The following is a 13,650-nucleotide window of genomic DNA, read 5'->3' on the forward strand; positions in this document are numbered from 1 at the left end:
ATAAAATGATCCATTTCAATGAATTGTGTTTTTTCATTTCAAGTACAACCCCATGTTCTGACGTGTACTATTGCACCACAATGTTACCAGAGGTTTTTGTTTTAAACAGTTCCGGTTCTTTACTAATGAGTGCACAAACTTTTAAAAATGTCGAAACAAACTTTGAAACAAAAATTTCGAGAACAAAAATTTTCAAACAAAAATTTTCAAACGAAAAAAATTCAAACAAAAAATTTCAAAACAAAAAATTTTCAAACAAAAAATTTTGAAACAAAAAAAATTTCAAACAAAATTTTGAAACAAAAATTTCAAAACAAAAAATTTCAAACGAAAAAAATTCAAACAAAATTTTGAAGCGAAAAAAATTTCAAACAAAATTTTGAAACAAAAAATTTCAAACAAAAAATTTGGAAACGAAAAATTTTAAACAAAAAATTTTAAACAAAATTTTCGAACAAAAATTTTCAAACAAAAAATTTCAAACGAAAAAATTTCAAACAAAAATTTCAAACGAAAAAATCTCAAACAAAATTTTGAAACAAAAAAATTTTCAAACAAAAAATTTTCAAACAAAAAATTTCAAGCAAAAAAAAATTTTGTCAAACTTTATCCGGTTTTTAACTATTCGATTAACAAATAAACGGTTTTGATCATATTTATCAGTGAGTGCACCGTCAAACTTTATCCGGTTTTTAACTATTCGATTAACAAATAAACGGTTTTGATCATATTTATCAGTGAGTGCAAAATGTTGAACGAAACCAAGATTTTTAAATGTTAAACAAAACTTAAAACTGAATACAGCAAAGATTTGAAAATCATCAACCAATCAGATTGCACGAAAGATAGTGATCAACCAATCAGATTGCAGGAAAGATAGTGATCAACCAATCAAATTGCATTAACAATAACTTTGCCAGTGTTGTAGCATGTATTGCCTTTCGTCTATGAGTCATAAGATTCAATAAGGTTAGCTATCAGATTTCAAATCAATCACCACCAATGATCTTAGACTATGAGCTGTGACTAAAGTTCAATGTATTGTTTCAAATTTCGCACCTTATGTTAAAATTCTGTTTATCACCATTCCCAAATTTAAAGAATACTTCTCTTGATATACCTAAGTCTTAGAGTTAATCATATCATTATATGCTCAATAATGTCAATAATGTCCGTCAAATGTTTACCTGAGTAGAACCAACTGTTTTCTAGAAGTGTGTGTGTACTCAAACTTAAGAAGTACCACAACAAAGGAAATGAATCCCTGTACACTACCTCATCAAGGTCAATCACGTGGTACAACGTCTTGCTTACGTTTATATTTGGCGGGAATAATCAAAACCAATGACGCAATTCTCAAATTATCCTACAAAGTTTCAATGTTCCAATGTCCTGGACTCCTAATTCCATCATAGGTCAATAACTGATTACGTGATCACAATGATTTACCCAATGAATGAGATACTATCCTATTTTAAGAACCATTACCAATTATTGATATGACAATAAGAAATGTACCCCTCCCAAAATTTAAGATTGGTACACAAATACACCTGTGTGTTATGAAAAAAGTAATAAATCCTGTACTTATTCAATAATAAAGCCGGTCAATAACCTTTAAATTTTGAATATTTGGCCATAAGAGGAACACCAACATCTACAATGGGTCCTAGAAAAAGGTTTACCGAATTTTGTTATTTGATAATTCCCCAAATTTAAAAGGGAACATAAACATATAAAGGTATTAAACCTCTGTACATACCCATATAACATGTACCCATGAAAGAGAAACGAGATAAACCACCCAAATTTATCATAATACATGTTAGGGTCCAGTACTATAATACCAAATATATAAAATGAGCAATTTCTAAAATTTAAGGGATGGACCAAGGTACCCCTAACAAATTTTAAAGGGGTGCACAAATGTACCTATGTCTTATGATATGGAATAGACCCCTATACATAACCATATAAACATATAAGGTAATAGGACCTCATCCAAGAGATAAATTGGGTCAAAATGTCAAACACGTGGTACAACGTATTGCTTACGTTTATATTTTGGCAATTTCGTACCCATGAAAGTGGACGATGTGGACCATCCAAATTTATCATGATACATATTAAGGTCCTGTACTATAATACCGAATGCTTAAATCAAAAAAATTCCAAAATTTAAGGGGCGGGCCAAGGTACGTACCTCTCCTAAAATTGAAAGGGATGCACCAATGTACCTATGTCTTATGATAGGAAATGAACACCTATACATTACAATATAACCATATAAGGTAATAGGACCTGATCCAAGGAGATAAATTAGGTCAAAAACCAAACACGTGGTACAACGTATTGCTTACGTTTATATTTTGGCAATTTTGTACCCCTAAAAAGGGAACGAGGTGGACCACCCAAATTTATAGTGATCCATATTAGGGTCCTATACTGTAATACCAAATGTTTAAATTGAACAATTTCCAAAATTAAAGGGGTGGGCGAAGGTACCTCTCCCAAAAATTTAAAGGCGTGCAAAAATGTACCTATGTCTTATGATAGGAAATGGACCCCTATACATGACCATATAACCATATAAGGTAATAGGACCTCATCCAAGGGAATAAATTAAATCAAAAACCAAACACGTGGTTGTACCTAAATTTGGCAATTTCGTACCCATGAAAGGGAACGAGATGGACCATCCAAATTTATCATGATACATAATGAGGTCCTGTACTATAATACCAAATGCTTAAATTGGAGAATTTCTGAAATTGAAGGGGGTGGGCCAGGGTACCCCCTCCTAAAAATTTAAAGGGGTGCACCAATGTACCTATGTCTTATGATAGGGAATGAACACCTATACATGACCATATAAGGTAATAGGACCTCATCCAAGGAGATAAATTAGGTTAAAAACCAAACACGTGGTTGTACTAAAATTTGGCAATTTTGTACCCCTAAAAGGGAACGAGGTGGACCACCCAAATTTATAGTGATCCATATTAGCGTCCTATACTATAATACCAAATGTTTAAATTGGGCAATTTCTAAAAATGAAGGGGTGGGCCAAGGTACCCCTCCCAAATTTTTAAAGGGGTGCATTAATATACCCATGTCTTATGAAAGGTAATGGACTCCTGTATACGCTCATATAACCATATAGGGTAATAACACCTCATCAAAGGGGATAAAATCGACCAAAAACCAAACACGTGGTATAACGTATTGCTTACGTTTATATTTTGGCAATTGTGTACCCCTAAAAGGAAACGAGGTGGACCACCCAAATTTATCATAATACATATTAGGGTCCTGTACTATAATACCCAATGTTTAAATTGGGCAATTTCCAAAATTTAAGTGGTGGGCCAAGGTACCCCTCCCAAATTTTTCAAGGGGTGCATTAATATACCCATGTCTTATGAAAGGTAATGGACCCCTGTATACGCCAATATAACTATATAGGGTAATAATACCTCATCAAAGGGGATAAATTAGGTCAAAACCCCCGAAATTTGAATTTTTGGCAATTTTTTACCCATGAAAGGGAACGACATAGACACCCAATACTGATAGAGGTACATACTGTGGTCCTAGGCTACCATACCAAATTTTTAGATTTGGCAATTTCCAAAATTTAAGGGGGGTGGTCCTATGTACCCCTGCCAAAATTTAGGGGGTGGGCCATGGTACCCCTGCCAAATTTTAGAGGGGGTGGTCCTAGGTACCCCTAGGTCATTGACCCCGGGCTAAGGTCATTGACCTTTGACCTTTGAGCCATTAAGCCATACGTCGGGGACTACTACTGTCGACCCCATATCAGTAGGAAAAACAGGGAGGAACGAGAGGACGTGAATACATAATTTGTGAAACGAGAAAAAGATGACTAGTAAATGTATCCACTCACCAGTATAATTATTAGCAGAGCTACGAAAATCTTGGTCATCGTTCTGCTAAATAACGCCTCGTTTTTATCTCTATTTCCCTGTTTCCTCTGAAAATAAAATTTAGAAAAAATGATAATTTATTATACAAAAAAAGAAAGTGAATTTCTGTCTGCTAGAGTCACATATTAACCACTTGACTAAATGAAGTTATACTTGGCACTATTATGAACATTAGCACCGTAAGAATCATATTATATCAAATTTATTAAAGTGACTATGCTAAGGACGGAGCGCGGGGTGTAATGATTTAAGTCAAATGTTGAGTATGTCACGAGCTTCTCAAGTCAGAAAAATGAAACTTGGTAAATGTACTCCTCACTAGAAATAAACGAACCCACGTTATAGTGTTTCTAAAATTTAAGGAGGTCTCAAGGGCACAGCTATCTTTATAAAAATGTACATACGCATGTGTGTATGTTATTCCGTAAGTCTGAAATACGCGGAGCAATTTTAACCAAACTTGGCACAATATAACTTACCAAAAGACAGAAAGTCAATTTTCCAAATTATTTAGATTTAATACCGGACAGTGATCAAGGTGAATCCAGTATAAGACTTAATGTAACATCACTATATGACTTACACAAAACGTATATGCGAGAGAATATTTCACAAGGCATATAAACTCGCTGATTTAACTTAAAATGCTTATCAAAACTTTCCTAATAGTATTTAACGTATTATTTCCCTAATTACATTATTCTACCCTTCTTTAGTTCCATTCAATAGAAATCTTTTTGAAAAGACAAATTTTTATTTCACATTTAGTTTCGTAGCCCATTTTGTTTAGAAAATAAAATTCCGTGGCAATTTCCATGACAACTAAAAGGATACGATGTCACACTATTTCAGTCTATAGGTGTAATATTGAACTAAGTTACTTCTATAATCTTGACTTGTGATCATTAACAAACAATATTACACATTAAAAAATGTTAATGTTAGAAAACGAACCACACAATTTAAGCCCAAATGTTTAAAAAATTTTATATTTATTGATTGGTTAAGTGCAATTAACAGGGTTGTCTAATGGACACTGAAAACAGTTATTCCTTTGTATTTGCATGTAGAGTTTACTCAGTGGTGACGTCAAGAATAATTTTATTCAAAGCGAATGAAAAGAAATAACCATTTTGGGCCCTATTCCGTAACGGTTTGTAAATATTGTGGATCACAAAACAACACTAATAATGCAGCAAGTAATTATAGCTACTACGTTGACCATTGCATCTAAAACGCAGCAACTGCGTTCGTTGACGCAAGCCAATCCGGAATGAGATTCGTTTATATATTGTCTTTTTGTGACAGCAAAATGTTATATTAACGTAAGGCAGCGGAATTACTCCGAGAATAAATAACAAGGTTTCGACAGATGAGGTAAAATGCCCGTCAACAGTTATACGAAACCCTATCAATAATCTTGACTTGTAAGGCTTTTTTTTTTCTCACATGGATCTCAGCCGGAGTCATGCGAAATCACTAGCGCTGAGTCATGCCGAATCAGATCTATGCATACTAAGTCAAACTGTGTTTGAGCCACATGTATGTGTGCTAAGCTGTAGGTTTGTCAGGACGGCAATGTTGAATTTTCTCTGTGCTCGATGTTCGAGAATGAATTCTTTGGTGCTATGGTAATTTATTGTTGCTTTTAATTCATTATACGGATAAACCATACAGCAAATTTGTTTGTTTGATCAATAATATCACGAAGATCCAGATACGCCCAGTCTTATTCAGATACGTTACACCAAGGAAAGTCTTCTTCCCAAAATTTCTGAACATTAAGTATAATATTTATGTGGTGAATATGGTTTTAGATAGAGCTTTAGATTTCTGTTCCTAATAATAAAGAGAGTGGATAAATATGATAGCAAAGTGAAAGCTTTAATAAATGTTTGGTGTGAGTTAAGTGCTAGATATGCTAACCAATTGCGACTAAAGCCAGTGGCTTCAATTCATATTAGTTCTCGTAAAATTTGCGAACAGCAACCCAGCGCTATATATATTAAAGAATTGTGCAGGGGTGTTTGAAAAAAAGTTGTGCAGGATGGATAACAGCTACTCGAAGTTTGAATTTCTATGGTCAATCGCTCAAGCACCGTTCCGCTCCACCGGTGGATCTGACCTTTACAATATTGGTAAGGTGTTGGGGCATGGGTCATAGTACGGTGAATTTCAATTTAATTATCTTATATAATTATTTCATTGCTGAATTAGAGATAATTTTCTGTAGAAAATAGAATGAAATTTGAGTCTCAAATCAAGGTAAAGTTGTCCCACGTAAAAGGAAACAAGTGTAAAATTCAACTGTCTCTCGAAAGCCAAGTAGTAAATTCTATTCCTATTATTACAATTACAAATAGTAATATCCAAAAGTGTCCGAAGTTATTTTTTCACTTAGATATACTCATCTTAGGTAAGTAAATAAAAACAAATTAAAAAAATAAATTAAAATGGAGGCCTTGAGGGGAAAACGTAGACAAATTCGCTAGTGTTCAGAAGATGTTGACTACAATGCACTGACCCATTCGCTAATCTTGACCAACTTGGTCCATGACCCACTGGCCCATTCTATCTCTGGCTGCGAGATGTGTATATAGATATCAGCTAAACGAACGAAAGTCTATGTATGACATTCAAAAATAACAACAAAATATCCAGGATTTTACTTACCTTATTAGTTACAGAAGTTCTACTGGTTTCTACTGCAAGTCATTATGGATACAGAGGTTGTTAGTAACAGCGATGTTACACAGAGTGCATAACCATTACTGTGATCTGTTTCCTTGTTAGCATTCTTTTATAACTAGGATAGTATCAACCAAGAACACATATATCGTTAATTTTTGTCATGTACACATTGTCCAAGTGCCAATTTAAAAATATTACGTACATAATAGAAGACTGTAAACATTAAGTCAACAAATAATAGCTTATTACATTAGTAAATTTAAATATCCTTATAAAGTTGACACAATATACTTAGCTATTGTATTGTTTGACGTCAATCTTTCCAATGGTACCAGGACGCGATTTAGAATTTTGTTCGTGAAAAAAAATGAAACATTTTGAACTGCGATTAAGCACAATCCTAGTAAGATTATTTTGTTATTTTTAATTTGATATGCGTTCTCAGAACGGAATGTAAAGAACAATGCCTGTTCACAGAAACATTAGTCTGAACCTAAACATCCTGTTCTTGTTAGTACATTTTTGACTTTGCTGGTTATTTTGTATATACTGGTGTCCAAAAAGATAGCATAATGCTGGTCCACATGGACCAAACATACCTGACTGATCCTAGGCATTCAAAACGTGGACACCTGCGTGAAAAAATTGCGCAAGGGAAGAAGAAAACACACAACACACAGTCTCAATACCTTTATTACACAAAACTCACCATACTTGAAAATGACCCAATTTGTGTGTGGCGGGAATGCAAATGAGTTTATGGTGGATCAAGAGCATCAGTAAGACGTGTGGTCACCACGCGCGGCTGCACAGGCTGCACAACGTCGTTCCATGCTTCCGATCACTTCCTTGATGAGATCCATCGGTATCCTCGGCTACTCCGCCCGAAGAGCAGTACACAGGTCCGGATTCGTTCGCGATGGGAGGTGTCGGACTGCAATCCGCCTTCTCAATGCATTCCAGACATGTTCTATTGGATTCACGTCTGGGGACCGTGTAGGCCACTTCATGCGTCGAATATTTTCCTCCTTCAAAAATCATCCACCACACCTGCCCGATGACAACGTGCGTTGTCATCCATGAATATGAATGATGGTCCAACTGCACCCCGAAACAGTCTCACATAAGGTTCCAGCACCTCATCACTTCACCACTGGCCAGTCAAAGTCCCGCCCTGAAAGACGTGTAGGTCGGTACGGTCAGTCAGCATGATGCCCGCCCAAACCATTTCACCCCACCACCAAATTGGTTCCTTTCAATGATGTTCTGCGGGTTGTAGCGCGTCCCCTGTTCTCTCCATATCAGTGTCCGTCGAGAATCTGACTGTAAGCTGAATCGCGACTCATCCGAGAATAGAACGTGACCCCACTGTTACATGGTCCAGTGCCTGTGTTCTTAGCTTCACCTCAAGCGGGGTCTGCGCTGCACACGAGAGAGACGGACACACGCGACGGGGTGTCTTGTGTAAAGACCAACCTCATGCAGTCGCCAGTATACCGTTTGTCTTGGAACACATGCTCCTGTAGCAGCTGCAAGCTCTGATGACAGTTGCTGTGCTGACATCAACCGACTCCGATGTGCTCTTACCGACAGATACCGGTCCCGTCGAGGGGTTGTGACTCTTGGGCGAAACGGAATCGTTGCACGTGCGATGTTGCCGGTGGTTTGAAACCTGTGCCATAGCCTTGAGACCACACTTTGTGGTTCACGCAGTGTTCTGGACACCTCCGTTTGTGTTTGCCAAGCTTCCAGCCGTCCGATTATCCTGCCCTACAAGACAGGGTCTAATATGGGTCCTCGTGGCATGTTGAGGCCTTCACGACACACTAACACTATTTCCAACACGTCTGCTTTGCACACGACTCAGCAATGGTGGTGTGGTGTGCTATTATCAGCTCTTCTTCGGGCATTTCTCTTCCCTCCCTCCAGCAACCCTTGTATGACCTTTAGTACGCTTTCTTCTGTGTGGCAAGGTCAGTTCTACTTGCACTGTTCTATGACAGCTGTATGCCCTTGTTCCCATTGTGTGTTTTCATTTTTCGTAATTATGCTATCTTTTTGGACACCAGTGTATATATACATACATACATAGAATTGCAAGTTTTATCAATGTTTCTGTACATAACTTCGATTATTATGGCTTCTTACGTAACAGAGATACAACTATGTTGAGTACTGACCCAAAATGAAAGTTTATGATGGCCAAACTTGCTTTAAATGGAACGTTTCCTGGACAATTTTGTTGTTTAAACAATCCTATAAAATAAATCGGATATATTTAGTACCAAAATGTCCACCATTCTCTTAGGTATTGATCAACACCAATATGATCTCTGTGTGACTTACAGCTCCCGAGATTTGACTCCTTAAATCTCCCGAAATCGGAACTATGTTTTGACCAATATCACGGGAACGGTAAGTCATAGAGAGATGATAATGGTGTCAACCAATACCTAAGAGCATTGTAAACATTTTGGTGCCGATCGTAATTAGTGGCCACTGGCCAAACCAGTGACCAGTTGGACAGTGGTCACCGGTTACTATTTGGTACCAAAATATTTACCATCTTTTAGATATTGAGCAACAACAATATGATCTCTCTATGACTTACGGTTCCCGAGATATGACTCCTTAAATCTCTGAAAGTTGGCCATTTTTTGACCAATATCTCGAGAACGGTAAGAGTGAAAATTTAATCAGTTTCTCTGATAGTTTTTAATGCTCCATCGAATTCAGGGTTCAAAATTGAAAAAATCGCAAATAACAGACAGACAAACGGACAGACAGACAGACACATAGACATAGAGAATTCAGTAACGAACTTTTTAAGTTCGTTGAAAATACTTGAATTGCATCAAATATTACCCACAAACCAAATTCAGCGTAAACTACAGTGCACTATTTGACACATTCTAAGTTGTTGCTGGGGTGATAATACAAGATCTGAAAGAAAGAAATGAAATGAAATTAAATTTTTCAATTTAACGTCCCATTTTTATGCCCTTTAGGCTAAGGGAGACGATGATTAAAGCAAGTGAATGATGATGGAAGAATTGATGGAATGAGAATGTGGAAGGAAACGGGAGTACCCCGAGAAAACTCACAAACACAATGTTGTCTACCACGAATTTACTTGGCAGGGGGTCAAACCAAGGACCCTATGCACCAGAGGTAAGCGCCATACAACTGAGCCACCGTGCCCCTTCTGAAAGAGAGAGCTTTGTTCGTTGATGGTAGTTCTGGTCTAACTAAATTGCTTTATAGCGCCTGAAAACTTGCCTGGATTCTATCTTCATATGCTTCGTTTCCAGGAGAAAATTTACAAACAAGGAACCCAGAATTGCTGGTTTAGTACACAGATTTTAGGTTTCATATCGCAAGAATTTATGAAACATTTTTTTTTTAATTCATACAAATAACCGTGTTATTGTAGGCAGAAATGTCTTCGTTGAATGCTTCGTTATAGTGTTATAAAAACAAGCTTCTTAAATAAACACTTATATCCTCTCAGCATGGTTAAATTGTCAAGCACCTCAATATTTTTCTTGCCTTTGTACTAATGAACTGGACGCATAACTTGATAATGACTTTGAAACCCACGCAAAGGTCATACTTTACATTTCAAGCTAATCAGTAAACTTAGACGTCAAGTCTAAACACGAAATAGAAAGGAAGAACCTTTTTTTTAAAAAAAAAAATCTATTTCTTTAGGTTTATTGGGGAATATTCTAAGTTATATTGTAGATTTGTTTTTACTATCGGACACAGATACTGCTCATTCAACTTATGAACAATTTTATTAATTTCCTTGCCTCTTGCTACTGGTTTCGCTATTCTTCTTTATTCTGCAAGTGATATACAGTAAAACCTGTCTTCAACGGATCCTTTATTAAACGGAAACTTGTGTTAAACGGAAATATTTCACGGTCTCGGGAATTTACTGGCAAAATCGTGTTAAGTTCCCTTCATTATCCCATAACTGCCCGAATTCATTTTTTCCTGATTTTATAATATTTTCAGTTACGTTTTTTCCATATGATCGTAGTAAATGTGAAAATAACGAATTTTTTTGTTGTTATTGTTGTAATGTGTTCACGGTGAGCCGTGTCACAAAATTCAACACACAAAATCTCCCAGGCATAAAAAGTTATCCTTATTAGCTGGGAAGTTATGGGTTAAACGAAAACTGTGTTACCCGGACAACGGAAATCAAAATAAGCCTCTTAACGGAAAATTTGAAGTTTCGGAGTGCAGCATTTAGAAAGGTTTTAGATAGCTTATGAAAGGTTAGATATATTCTTTTTTTTTCATATATATATAGCAAAACAGACAGTGATGTGCAAACCAAAGTAGACCTGACGGATATACATGCCTTAATTGGGAATTGTATGGGAAGTCCGAAAGGAAAAGAGGAGGTGGATTAAGAAGAGAAATATGGTATTGAGTTAGAAGAAGAGCGTAGGCTAAAGAATTATCAAGATTCTGTCAAAAGTTTAAAAGAAGTGCAACATTTGTCCTAGGTAGAAATGACAAATTTTTTTAATGTGGTTTCTCAGACTAAAGTCTTTGTGTCACCTCCGGTGCTTGGGATCCCTGATTCGATCCCAGCTCGCGCCGTGTGGACTTTGTGATGGACAAACACCATGCTCGTGGGTTTTCTCGGGGTTCTCCCGTTTCCTCCCACTTTCTTCATTCCACCATTTCACTCATCTCTCATCATCACCGTCTCCTTTAGCCTGTCCGGCATAACCGTTGGACGTAAAACTTAAAAATTTCATTTTCATTTTAAAGTCTCTGTGGAAAGTTGAGCAGGAAAGCTGCGATGTGTACAGAAAACCCTCCTTGATAATTGTAGAAAATAAATTAGCGTGTGTACAGTATTGTAAGTTTTGTGTATATTAATTCCTAGTAGAAATAAATACTGTAAATTGACTAAGGTAGATAGTATTTTATTTTATCTCACACGGGAGGGTCCCACAAGTTATCGCTGAAATCTGATTGTCACATAGCACATCTATATGAGCAATGAACATGAGCAAAATTTAAGGTGCTTTGAACCAGATGGATAGGAGCTACGGGGTTTCAAAATTTATATATCAACAAAATTATATCATGGATTTATGTACGTTTAAAGTAAATATCTTGAAAACCGTTAAAGCTATCAAAACAAAAGTTGCACAATCAAATGAGAACAAAATGCCCTATCGAAAACCACAAACAGTGTTGCCATAAGTGAAGCAGTGTTGCCAACTCAGCATATTTTTTGTTTGAAATAGCACCATATACAAGTGTGCACAATTTTAAAATGCACTATTACCACTAAACATAGCACTATTACCACTATGTGTGTTGAAAATGTTCAATGGAGAAGTCTGATATGTGGTGACAGATGGTAATAAAGGAATGCATTAGAAAAAGTGAGGGATAGCCATTACACTTCCGTAGCCACGGTGAATAAGCAGACAACTCGAGAAAACAAAATGATACACATGACGAAAGAAACACATGTTTTCTAATTCTGCAAACTGGTTCTCCAGATTATCTTATCAATATTTGGAAGATTAATTCTTGGTTTATGTCTTTAGTGTTAAATGGCATATTCTTTTACTTCCTCTCCTATGATTATGTTTGTACACTGTAATATTACACATTGGAAATATAATTATTTTATTACTACCTCATTTCGTTTTTATTCTGCCAGGATAGACGTGTGGTCTAGAAGGCTAGGCTACCGACTTATTAGGGATTGCGGGTTCCAATCCGGCCTCGGACATTGAGTTTATGTTGTATTTTTCATTTTGCATTTCATTGTCATCTTTCGTCTTTCATAGTGGTTCGGGTATCACTTTAAGCTTTAGGTCCCGTCCTATATAGCTTCGGTGCTGACAAAGCACGTAAAAATGGCTTCACTCAATTTCGTTTCTAAAATGCATCAATATTTTGACACTGATGACATTTTGCTATGTTATACTATTGGTGTTATGCATTTGAACTAAATTCGTAGTATGAGACCCAGATTCCTTTGTTACTTTCTGTTGAGACATATCACGCTTCTCCATTGTACAGTTTCCGCACACGTAGCTCCAATAGTATGTAACACTGTACCACTACACTTCACTGTTAAGTTTAGTAATCATAGTGTATTTTATGTCTGTGCACAATTTTATATGGCGCTATTTCAAACAAAAAATATATGCGGAGTTGCCAACACTGCTTCACTTATGGCAACACTGTTTGTGGTTTTCGATAGGGAGTTTTGTTATCATTATATCGTGCAACTTTTGTTTTGATTGCTTTAACGGTTTTCAAGATATTTACTTGAAACGTAGATAATTCCATTATATAATTTTGTTGATATATAAATTTTGAAACCCCGTAACTCCTATTCTTCTGGTCCATAGTACCTTAAATTTTGCTCATTTTCATTTCTCATGAAAATGATCTATCAGATGTGCTATGTGGGAATCAGATTTCATCGACAACTTGTGGGACCCTCCCGCATCAGTATGTCCATTATATGCTTTTTTGCATAGGTCTACCTTCGTTAACCGGAAACCTATCTTTAACGGAAATTTTTGCGAGTCCCCTAAAGACAGGTTTTACTATACAATAAAATTTCTCTTCTTTCTTTCCAGAAAGCAAATGTCTTATTTTCTTCTTCAAGTCACATTACACAATTTGATGCAATACGATTAAGTATGCATATTACACGTTACTTGAAGATGGATATATAATAAGTAGTAAGTAGATTTAACTGCAACTAAAACCAGTTTACAAATATTTGTTTTTCGAATTCGAGGTCAAGTGTGAAAAAATGGAAAAAAGAATATCCTGCATCGATTCATTTTTCTTCATGGTTCTCTTTTAGTGTCCTTCAACTAATGCCTCCCGCACTTTGAAGGTGAAGCAGTTGGTCGGAGCCACGGTTGATGAACCCACGATAGCCAACACGTGAATTATCGATAACTACCAAGTTCGCCTTCATAATGACGCCTTGGCTCTTCTGGCAAAG

The 13,650-nt window shown here is 36.3% G+C and overlaps 1 protein-coding gene across 2 annotated transcripts in view; it reads right to left on the reverse strand.

Annotated features, from left to right (window-relative positions):
* Positions 1–13,650, reverse strand: part of LOC145687638 (uncharacterized) — a 270,371-nt gene that overhangs the window by 20,660 nt on the left and 236,061 nt on the right. Inside the window, exons 1-2 of one of the 2 annotated variants that reach the window (XM_081761103.1) lie at positions 6,621–6,775; positions 3,908–3,994 (exon numbers count right to left, since the gene is read on the reverse strand). In XM_081761103.1, coding sequence (XP_081617229.1) covers positions 3,908–3,946 — 39 coding nt within the window. In that variant the 5' untranslated portion in view covers positions 3,947–3,994; positions 6,621–6,775. Of the gene's footprint in view, positions 1–3,907; positions 3,995–6,620; positions 6,776–13,650 lie in introns of those variants that run through there. The other variant, XM_081761102.1, reaches the window with a different exon arrangement.

Source organism: Thermobia domestica, chromosome 6 (genome assembly GCF_964235325.1).
Source record: "Thermobia domestica chromosome 6, izTheDome1.hap1.1, whole genome shotgun sequence".
Taxonomy (NCBI): Eukaryota; Metazoa; Arthropoda; class Insecta; order Zygentoma; family Lepismatidae; genus Thermobia; species Thermobia domestica.